The sequence below is a fragment of the Mandrillus leucophaeus genome, unplaced genomic scaffold (assembly GCF_000951045.1).
Source record: "Mandrillus leucophaeus isolate KB7577 unplaced genomic scaffold, Mleu.le_1.0 Scaffold510, whole genome shotgun sequence".
NCBI lineage: Eukaryota > Metazoa > Chordata > Mammalia > Primates > Cercopithecidae > Mandrillus > Mandrillus leucophaeus.
This window is the reverse complement of record NW_012105476.1, coordinates 956309-966960: the sequence shown is the minus strand read 5'-3', so window position 1 is coordinate 966960 and position 10652 is coordinate 956309. Positions and strand designations below refer to the sequence as shown.

General features: G+C 63.2%; 1 protein-coding gene across 3 annotated transcripts; it reads right to left on the bottom strand.

The window, feature by feature from the left end:
- Nucleotides 1-345: 345 nt before the first annotated feature.
- LOC105551226 (chromosome unknown open reading frame, human C2orf54) lies at nt 346-10550 on the bottom strand. Of its 3 annotated transcripts, XM_011996390.1 has the most exons (6): nt 10470-10550; nt 9136-9719; nt 5222-5447; nt 3691-3844; nt 2001-2357; nt 346-845 (listed from the first exon to the last, which is right to left on the bottom strand). In XM_011996390.1, exons 2-6 carry the CDS (start codon nt 9647-9649, stop codon nt 753-755), a joined length of 1344 nt encoding a protein of 447 aa, XP_011851780.1. In that variant the 5' UTR covers nt 9650-9719; nt 10470-10550; the 3' UTR covers nt 346-752. The 3 variants fall into 3 exon arrangements, with proteins under 3 accessions (XP_011851780.1, XP_011851779.1, XP_011851781.1); XM_011996389.1 differs by lacking the exon at nt 10470-10550 and having other exon boundaries at nt 9136-9802; XM_011996391.1 differs by lacking the exons at nt 9136-9719; nt 10470-10550 and adding an exon at nt 5563-5624 and having other exon boundaries at nt 5222-5452.
- Between the last annotated feature and the right edge of the window lie 102 nt (nt 10551-10652).

Here is a 10652-nt window from a genome sequence, read left to right as displayed (position 1 = left end):
CCCCCATGATCCAGTCACCTCCCACCAGGCCCCTCCTCCAACACTGGGGATTACAATTCGACATGAGACCTGTGTGGGACACAGATCCAAACCATATCAGGGGCCACTTCCACGGGGACGGGAAGAAGCAGATGGGACTAGTCCTTGGCAGGTGGGCTCATGGCTGTGTGTGCACCCTCAGTTGCCTTTAGTTTGCTCTAAGAACGAGGTAGGAGTAGGGGATGGCTGGGGAAGGGGGGTCTTTCACAGAGAATGGAGAAGACTCAAAATTATCCGTCTGCACACGAGCCTCTTCTACTTCTAGGGGAAATACTTTCCACACAGATATACAAAAAGTAGAGAGTCCCCTTTCTGCTGGGTATACCCAGCACATTCATTTTTTCAAGATCAAATATACAGCATTTCTTCTCCAAGGAATGGCACACAGTGCAGGCAGGGCCAAGCCCTCAGCTCCAGGTCTCCTGCCGAGGCTGTTTGCTTAACAACACCATGTGGCTGGGTCAGCATGCACTACGTGGGGTTTGGCACCTGCATCCAGGCCCTGACCCAGGGAGGAGGTGCTCCAAGAGGGCTGCCTTGCCCCACCAGGCACTGAAAGACTCTGAAAGCCCACTCCTGGGGACAAAATCCCTCCACTGTCCCCCTCAATGAGAAGCCCATTCCTTCTTCCAAATGTCCCAGGAGCCTCCCATGGTGCAGTGCAGAGTCTGTCAGGCAGCCGAGAACAGGTGGCCAAGACCAGGTGGCCCAGCTCAGCTCTCCTCGCCGCCCAGAGTCCTGGCCTTCTGGAAGATGCTCTGCATGGCAGAGATCCGGTCCTTATCCTGGATGTTGAGGACCTGGAACTACAGGCAGGGTTGCAGGGGAGAAGGGTTACAAGGACGCCTGGAGCCCACGATCAGCTTTCAGGGCCAAGAGCACAGCATGGAACAACCGGCCCTCCCTGGGCCATGCCGGGCCTTCCTGCCCCGGGTATCTGCCTGGATGGGCATCCCAGAGGCAGAGCAGGCCCAGCCTCTGCTCCTCCCTGAGCCCCTTCTCACACACGGCGTCCCTGGTGTGGGCCTACACACAGGAGGCCCCACGGGGTGCTGCTTGAAGGCTGTCTCTGGCGACCACCCCACCCTCACCCCACCCTGCCCACACAGGTCTGCTGAGAGCAGAGCATGGCCCTTGCCCCCTAATCTGCAGGCTCTGGGGTAAAAATTCTTAAGTGCTGGGCATGAGGGGAGACCCCAGGAGGCCATCAGCATCTCAACAGGCAGAGGTTTGCTAAAATAGGATAGGAGATGCCCAGCAGAGGGCAGCTACCCTGTGGCCTCACTGTGACGAGGACATGGGAGAGGGTGGCTGAGAAACCCCCTGTGTGCCCTGGAAGGAGACTGTGTTTGTTCCTGGGATGAGGGTGAGGGCCCGGCCCTGGGCGAGGAGCAGGGTGGACTCTGGGCAGGCTCAGCAGAGGTGGCAGAGCCTGGGGCACAGGGAGGGACAGTTGGTGGAGCCTCCAGGCACCCACGAGAAGTGGCCCAAGGGACACAGGGTCCCAAGGAGCATGGCTGTGGATTCTCGAGTCCAGGGAGAAAAAAACATGGTCCCTGTGGGGCCCAGGTAAGGCCACAGCCCTTCACGAGGAATGGAACTCCAGGGCCAGGTAAGGCCACAGCCCTTCACGAGGAATGGAACTCTAGGGTGGGCAGCTGGGGCTCTGAGCATTTACCAAGTGTGAGCTGGGGGGCAATTCTGGTGGGAAACGGAAGCAGGGTCAGACCCACTGCCCTGGTTCCAGGGAGCAGCCCCAGGCCCTGAGGGGACCCCCTATGGCCTGTGTGACCCCCAGACATCACATGTCCCCACAGATGCTCTCCATCCGAGCCCTGACCTGGCCTCAGCATTCCTGGGGCCGCTGACCTGGGAGAGAGTGGGCAGGGAGCTGGGCCAGGGCTCCGCCCCCACCCTCCACACCCCTGGGCCTGCCCAAGGCTCCCGCGGCCAGCACCCACCTTGTCCAGCAGGACGTCGAAGTAGGCAGTGGCCCAGTAAGTGGGGTCACTGGCCGGCAGCTGCAGGAGCGCCTTGAGCCCGGAGCCGATGCGCGGCGGGGGGCTGCGGCCCAGGTGAGTGGCGTGGATGCGCAGGGCCGCCTCGGGCTGGCTGGCGAAGCCCTCCACACGCTCGTAGATGGCGCCGAGGTCCAGGCCGCTGCCCTGCAGCAGGTTGCGCTGAGGGTGGAGGAAGTGGGGCAGCTTCCGCGTGGCCAGGCAACAGAGCAGCACCACCAGCAGGCGGTACACGGCGCCCTGTAGCTCTGCCCAGTCCTCGGGCGCTGGGAAGAGCACGGAGGCCCACAGCAGCACCGTCTGCAGGACAGCGGGGTCATCCCTGGCCTCCTGTCCCACCTGGCCTACGCTGCACTCCCACCACCCTCACCCTGGCTGCCCCTCCCTGCTCCCACCCGCACCTCTCCCTACCCTGCGCCCTCCCCTCCACGTCCCAGTCGTCCCAGTCGGAGTCCTAGGCCCCTCCCACCCGCTGCCCCCAGCCTGCTGGCTCCCGAAGGCATGAACCCCCTCTCTCTCCTCCCTTGCCTGGCTCTGGCCCTGGCGCCCCACCCTAGCTCCTCCTTTCACCCCCCAGGACCTCCCTTGGGGGTCTCTGCAGCTCCCAGCATCCTCTGGGCCTTTCTCTCCTTCCCTTCGCCCCTTTGAGCTCCTACTCACCCCCTACAGCCTAACCCAACAGGCCCCATGGCATTGCCACAGTCCTAGTCTGTGTGCTCACGACCCCTGGCCTGAACCACAGACATGGGCTGCCTGTGGCAGCCCCAGAGACCCTTCCCCTCCAACCTGCCCCAGGCCCTGTCCCACAGTGGCTTTTCAAACCCTCTTCTTCCACGGCCCCCTCACCCTGCAGTTGAGTTTGGGGCTTCAGAAGCGCCACGCATCCGGCCTCAAGGGGAGCTGGAAGCTCCAGGTCAGGGGGAGGCCTGAGAGGGCGTGGCCAGAGATCATCTGGGGACTCCCAACACCAGAAGGGGCACCTCTCCCTCAACTCTGAGCCAGGTGGAGGGGCCATCCATCTGTGGAGCGGCGCCCGGCCAGCCACGCACTCCAGGGAGCGGCCAGCCGAGCAGACACCCCAAGACAGCACAGCACCTGCTTCCTCGGGGTTGGGGTGGGTTGGTGTCCCTGGCCCCTGCCTGTTCCTTGTTCTTCTCAGCATTTGACATTACAAAGCCCCAGGACAGAGCTCTGCAGAATGTCACTGAGGCCCAGGAAGCAGAGAGAGGGGTGTGCCTGGGCTCTGCTGGGAACCCCCAGAGGGAGGTGTCCCAGCCGGGTGACATTCCCAGACACTGGGAGGAGGCTCGCTGGGCGGGAACACTGGGCTCTGTGAGGCCCCACCCTGAGGTTCTACCCAACAGTGTCCCAGGGCCAGGAGGGCTGCCAAGGTCACGGCCCAGGGATGGCGAAGGCCAGCCTGCGGCACCACGGCTCCTGCGGCCACGTTCCCATGACCCCCATGAGCCACGGCCTCACCTCAGAACCTGGACGGGCCCTCAGAATCCCCCCAACTCCGACTCAGGGCTCACACCAGCTGCCCGCCAGTCAGGGCTGGCAGGAGGGACTCGCCTGGGTGCACCTACCCCTGGGCCCTGCTGACAGACAATCCCCTGAGTCCCGCCCTGGGTACCTTCAGGTGGCCAAAGGTCAGGCCGTCAGTCCGGCCACCGTCTCGCCAGCTCTCGTGGTTGACCCGGTCGAGGATGGAGAGGCTGTCCAGGCGATGGCCCTGCAGGGAGCCCAGCTCCCCCAGCAGCCTGGTGAGCAGGTAGTCAGTGGAGGTCCTGGGGCCCAGAGAGATGCACTGGGTCAGCCCCCGCCACTGTTGGCCCCCAGCATGGGGAGCTCCTGAGCCCCGGAGGTTCAGGCCCTGGCCGGGGTCATGCTGTGCTGCATCTGCTGGTGGGACCCAGCCTGGACCCCAGGCTTCTCGGGAGCTGCGGTCATCGGCTGTGCAGTGTGCACGCCTGCTTTTCATGGAGACTCCCTGGCCCTGAATACAGAGGGAGATTGGAGCCTCCAGGCCAGCCTGGCCCTTTGTGTAGACAGGAAGGTGCCTCTCAGACCTGCCCAGGTTGGAGCCACCCAGCCCGGGGGTGTGACAGCTCCACCCACGGCCCCTTCAGGAAGCCCAGGGCGGCAGCCTCCAGTGGTGGCCACACGATGGGCTCAGAATCTCTGCTCCACTCCCCAGCCCCGCCCATGCCCGTAGCTCAGAGCAGCTCACACCAGACGACTTGCTGTGCGCATGCTGGATGGGGTGAGGTGGTGGAGCTTTGGCACCGCACCGTCATGGGCCCACCCTTCACGGAGCCACAACAGAGGACAGCCGTGTGCCCAGTGTCTCCCCCAAGTCTATGGGACGTGGAGCACCAAAAATGTCATTTTCCCATTTAATTGCAAAAATGACTCTACCCAGCCAGCCCTTCCCCTTCCTTGGCAGGCAGACAGGTAGTTATTCCACAAGCCTGGACACCGCCCCTGCCTTGCGCGACGGGTCAGCGGGAAAGCAGGGCAGGTGACGGGCGCTCTGCCGAGTCTTTCCTTTTTGGGGAAAACCACAGGAGGGGCATGACCAGCTTTGTAAAGCCCCCCACTGACGAGCGTGGATTCAACCATCCTTCCAGCAAGTGAGGGGGTGTGAGCCACCCCGAGGGGCTGTTGCAGCGGTGTCAGATCTGGATGGGGTGCGGTCCCTGGCCATTGGTTAGGGGTCTTCAAGGGAGCTCAGCCTCTGCCCAGTGCCCCTTTCCTTCCTCTCACAGACAGCAATGTGGACGCACCCCCATTGTGTGGGGACCGTCTCAGCTTCTCTGGGAACCCTCCTGCCTGGACAGGTTGCCTGACCTCTCAGCTATTTTCCTGCCCCAAGCAAAAGCTGGGTAGTGGATGGTCCCATCTAGGGCAGCCGTCCACAATTCCAGGTCTCTCATCACCCAGCGTCAGATGCCACCAGGCCCCTTTCCACTTGGGAGAGGACACATCTCCACCCTCGCTACAGCCAGAGACCCCAGTAATCTCAGTGGAACACACGTGCCCATGGGGGCAGAGGCAGAGGGAGGACCCTGCAGATGCTCCTGGCTGGGGCCGGGGGAGCATGGGAGCAGTGGCCCCTTCCTGCCCACTCCCCAGAAACCTTGTGACCGGGAGGGTGCGCCTACCTCCAGAGCTGGGTGCTGGCCGGCACCAGGTCCACCCCTTGGCTGAGGATCCTTCTCAAGCTGCCCTCAGGGAACCCAGGCATCTGCTGGGCCCCCTCCAGGGCAGGCGCCCCAAGCTTCCTTCTCACCACGGGCACCACGCGGAAGTTGATTGTTCTCCAGCCGCTGGACACCAGCAAGGACAGGTGGAGCCGCTCCTCCCTCAGGCTGGCCGCGTTCAGCGAACCTGCAAAGACCCAAGTCACGCCCTCCTCCTCGACCTGCCTCACCTACCCAGGACACTCCACAGCCCTCCTCCTGCTGCCAACTTGGCTCCTGCCCCTCATCACCTCTCCCCTGCAGCCCTCTCTGCTGGCCCCCACCTGCAGGCTGCAGCATCCCAACCCCGGACACCTGCGTGCATCCCTGGACCTCAGCCGAGTGAGGAGCTGGCCACCATGCCTGCCCACTGGTGACCGTCCTCGGCACAACTGTCAGCTCAGCGACCTGCAGCATCAGTGATGACGGCAGCGTCTGACGTGAGGTTTTCCTTTGCCAGGCACTGCCCTCACCCCGTACCCCAGGACCACGCCTGCTGTGCCTTCCCAGGCCTTCCTAAGCCTGCTTGCTCTGCCCCAGCCCTGGGACCAAAGTCCCAGCCCTCAGCTAGCCCCCTGCCTTCTGACGACGGCCCTGGCGTCTCTGCTGCCTTCTCTGCGGGGAAGAAGGCAGCAGCAGTCCAGGCTGGGGCCACAGGGCTCCCACTCCAGAACTGGAGAGTGTGGAGCAAGGCTAGGCCTTTCCTCCCCAGAACTCGCCTCCTCCTCCCCATGCCCCCTACCCCTGCCCCTGGAAGCTTCCCTGACAGCCCCCTGCCACTCAAATCAACTGCATGCACAGGAACCCCATGTTGGACCCAGCTAGGGCACCAGTCTACATGATGAGGGCAGCAGGGGCAGGAGGGACAGGCCCAGGCCGGGGCTCAGTTCCCATGGAGAGAAGAGGTGGCGGTGGCCGCCAGTCGTGGGGAGCCAGCTTGGCCACCCGTGTTTCTGGGCTGCCCAGGCTCACAGTGAGAGCTCAGCCGCTCTTCCTGACCAGGTCTGGATCCTACGCTTCCCAGAGAGCCCTTGCCCGAGAGCCCCATGGCCTCTGTCACCCCACAGGGGGCACATTCTGGCCAAGAAGTTTCCCACTCCTTTCCCTGCTCAGACCCCACCCGGGGCCCAGCCCAGTGCCCACTTCCCTAACATGCAGCCCAGAGCCCCCGGAGGGCCCGTTCCAGGGTGTAATGGGGCTGGGGCTGTGGGCATTCTGGTGAATCCAGGGGCCCTCTGACCTCTGCCTCAGTCACCCAACCCCCCAAAACAAAGTAATACCTGAGAATGAAGAGGGTGAGGTGTCACTCGGGGTGACTGCAGACACTCACACGGCCCCCGCCCAACACTGGCCCAGGCGCCAGGGGAGAGGCCGCCCCTCCCCTCCCCAGCACTGTCCAGCCGGGGGGCCCAGGTCACAGGGAGCTGAGCCCAGGCGGAATGCTGGCGTGTCCCCAAGGGAATCTTGGCCTGTGCCTTAGGAAAGGTCCCCATCATGAGTGAGCATGGGGCCTGCCTTCCTACCATCCCACTGCCCCAGGGCCCTCCCGGAGGAAGCCTGGTGCCGGCTGTGTGGGACCTCAGCACCCACAGTCTCCCGTGGGGCAGTTCTGGGGACACCTCTGGGACCCACCTCAGGGCAACCCTGGCTCTGCTGCCTGGGGAGCCCATCCCACAGGGGCCTCAGTTCCCATCAATGAAAGAGAAGGAGGGCCCCCCCAGTGCAGCATTTGAGGTGCCTGCCATTCAGAGCCGCCTCTAGTGGCCACACACTGCATCTGCCGTGGGCCACACACGCTCGCTGCCCGTGACCTGGCAGCTTGGAAGGCAGCCACAACTGCACCAGCCCAGCCACAGGCCACAGCCCTGGGCTGGTCTCACCGGTTCCCAGGGTGGGGGCAGCCTGATCCCTGTCACCCAGGCTGCGACTTCCCTTTTAAGGTAAGTGTCAGGAAACAATGCCTGGAATTTCCCCGCAGGCCCAGCCCAGCGCAGCTTCAGGGGCCGTGGGGGCGGCCTGCAGTATCGGGTTGGCTTTCTCAGAGCGCACTCTGGGGGTGTGAGGAGCCTGGCAGCCTAGACTTAATCCTAACGACTCAGGGCCTGGCACAGCCTCTTGCTCACGCCAACGGGTGGGCCTGTCTCACAGGTGGGGACAGGGCCAGGTGAGGTCGGCAAGAAGATAGAAATACCCACCCCACAGCCTGCATGATTAGAGGCTCAGAAGATGCCGGGGCAGGAAGTCCAAGGGGCTGGGGGCAGGGTGAGGGCTGGCTGGGAGCACAGAAGCTGACCCCCCAGAGGTCAGGTCAGTCACTCATCCCAGGGCACCAGACAGGTCTGGGGAGGGCTTTTGTTAGAATCCACCCTCCTGGCCTTCCAGCATGCAGACTGGAGGTCTGGCTGTGTGCGGCGGCGGCAGCACACCCTTCCCCAGAACTCAGAGAAGGTGCCCCTGCCTCCAGGCAGGCCCCAGCACTGGGCAGCCCCAAGCAGGTCACGGCCTCTCGCGAAGGTGAGCTGACCCCACCCGCTGACCTCATGAAGGACATGAGGGTCAGATGAATACCAGGGAGGTGACTCGAGGCAACAAAGCCCTGTGAGGACTGTGGTGACTCATATTGGACAAATTCTGTTCCAGTCCCCAGTTCCCTTCCAGGACAACCTGATCCCCCGAGGATGGCTGCACTACTCAGGGTCGCCATCATCCTGGCCCCTGCGCAGGCCAAGTCCTGTTCTCCCAGCCACCCTCACCGTCCAGGCAGCTCCTGCTGAAGGAGCCCTGGGCTCAGACTCGCCCTGGATCATATCAACAGGGCCCCAAAGGTTGGGCCAGGCGCGGTGGCTCACACCTGTAATCCCAGCAGTTTGAGAGGCCCAGGTGGGCGGATCACCTGAGGTCAGAAGTTCAAGACCAGCCTGGCCAACATGGTGAAACCCCGTCTCTACTAAAAATACAAAAATTAGCTGGGCTTGGTGGCCCATGCCTGTCATCCCAGCTACTCGGGAGGCTGAGGCAGGAGAATCGCTTGAAGCCAGGAGGCGGAGGTTGCAGTGAGCCAAGATCGCACCACGGCACTCCAGCCTGGGCGACAGAGTAAGACTTGGTCTCAAAAACAAACAAACAAACAAACAAAAAGATCCCAGAGGAGAGACTGAGGCCAGCCCCTGGTCCATGCGGAAGCCCAGCCTCAGAGCCCACTTGGGGTTCAGGACACCAATAGGCAACTCAGCCACAAGCTGATAAGACACACACACACACACGCACACGTATTCACACCCCTGCACTCATGTGCACGCAGGCAGGCACACACACACCCCTCCCACCTGGTGCAACATGACCAGACACTGGAAGTGGGCGTGGGACGGCCTCGAGGATCCTTGAGGTCACAGGCTGTGACTGGCAGCAGAGCCACCGGCCTGGAGCCGTGTGAAGGACCCTCCTGCAAATCCACCAGCAAAGCAGCTGCCCCGGACTCCAGCCACTGGACGAACGGCAGCCATGGAAACCGCCGTGCAAACACACACGACACGGAACACATCGTCTGTCGTTAGAGGCGTTTGGAGCTGGAAGACCTAAGTGAGGTCCTCCGACTTCTGTGCCCCAAGACGCTGTTCACACTTGCACAGTGTCACACACATGCACACACGCCTGTGCATGCAGTCACACACAGAGGACAGTTGCCACCCTGTGTGCACGTACATGGCAATCACACACATGTGCACTCATACACTTGCACGCAGAAACCCACACAGTGGGCAGGTACAGCCCTGTGAGCACCCACACAGCAGCCCGTCGGTACACACAGATACACGTGCAGTGGGCTGTGCCTGTACCTGGCTTGATGAGACTGTGGTGCTTGCAGTGTACGATGGCTGCCACCAGCAAGTCTTTGAGGACACACAGGACCTTGCTGGGCACAATGTGTCCACGGCACTTGGCATCACCCTCCGAGGAGGCAGTGAAGATATCGTTGGTGGTCCACCGCTCCAGGCCAGCCCCTTCCCTGGGCACACCCAGTCGGCATAATTCAGGGCCATCCTCTGGCTGGGTGGCCTCTGGTTCCTCAATCAGTAGAGCCTCGGCATCCACCCACAGGGGCACCTCCATGTCCAGCGGGTCCTCAGAGGAGCGCAAGGCGAACTGGAAGGCCTCCAGGCCGCGGGAGTAGTCCACGATGAAGCGGGGGTCCAGGGCATGCACGCGCTCCAGCACCGTGAGCAGCACGTTCTCTGCACGCTGGAAGTCCTGGGCACGCTGCGCCTCCCGCGACCGGATGGCCTGCAGGTAGTGGTGCCACAGGGGCACCTGCACGGCCATGGCTGAGGTGGGGACAGCAGGGGCAGGCATCCCTTCAACGGTGGCAGGTGAGGGCCAATGGCCCCTGAGGAGGGCTCCGCAGGCCGGCTGTGCAGATGGGCTGGGAGGAGGCACCTGCCCAGGTAAGCAGCAGGTCTGCAGGTGGGGCCTCAGCTCCCGCAGAGCAGAATTCCGGAGTGACGGCACAGTGCGGCAGGTTAAATAGCTGAACTATTTAAGGCCTTTGAAGTGGCGGTGAGTCAGTCCCCAGCAATCGGGAATGTCACAGGGGCCGTGCAAGGCAGGCAGAGGCTGGGCTTGGTTACCCTCCTCCCTCCCATCAGAAGAGCTCTCGCATCTTAGGCCCAGGCCCCTGTCCCAGCCAGGCTTGGGGTCCCTGGAGAAATCCTGCCATGGACTGCGCCGTCCCTGGGAGGGGAGGCCTGTGTGTATTCCTGATGGGCCTCCTTCCACCCTCCTGCCCACAGCCCAGGGGCCAGGTCTCTGGATCAGGCCCCCCTGCTCCAGCCTCCCTGCCAGGTTGGAGGGAACACAAGGCGCCCCATGGCTCAGTGAGAAAGGGGAGGCAGGGCGGTGGCTGCCCAGACTCCGCTGTGGGGGAGCCCCGGACTCTCTAAGGCTGCCTGGAAGGCGGGGAACCTGGAGGCTGCGTCTCTGCAATGTTCCCCTCAGACACCTGTGCCCGGCTTAAAGGAAGACGCCTCAAACGTGCACAGGCCACAGCCCTGGCATGGCTCCTGCCTCTGCCCCAGCTGTGCGTCCAGCCATCTGGGCCCCGGACCCCTGGGCTACCAGTCCCCACCCCACCCCACCCTGTCCAGCCTCCAGCCTGAGAGGAGCTGGCACCCACCTAGCCTGGGAACTGGAGCTCGTCTGGTTCTGGAGAGAAGCAGTCCCCGTGGCTCCACCTCACTCAGGTGGAGAACTTCGCCCTACCATCCCCCTCCAGCACCTGCGCCAGGCACCCTGCCCGCCCCGCCCCCTCCCTGCGCAGGGCTGTGCAAGTCCCAACCAGCAGGGAGCCGCCCCACCG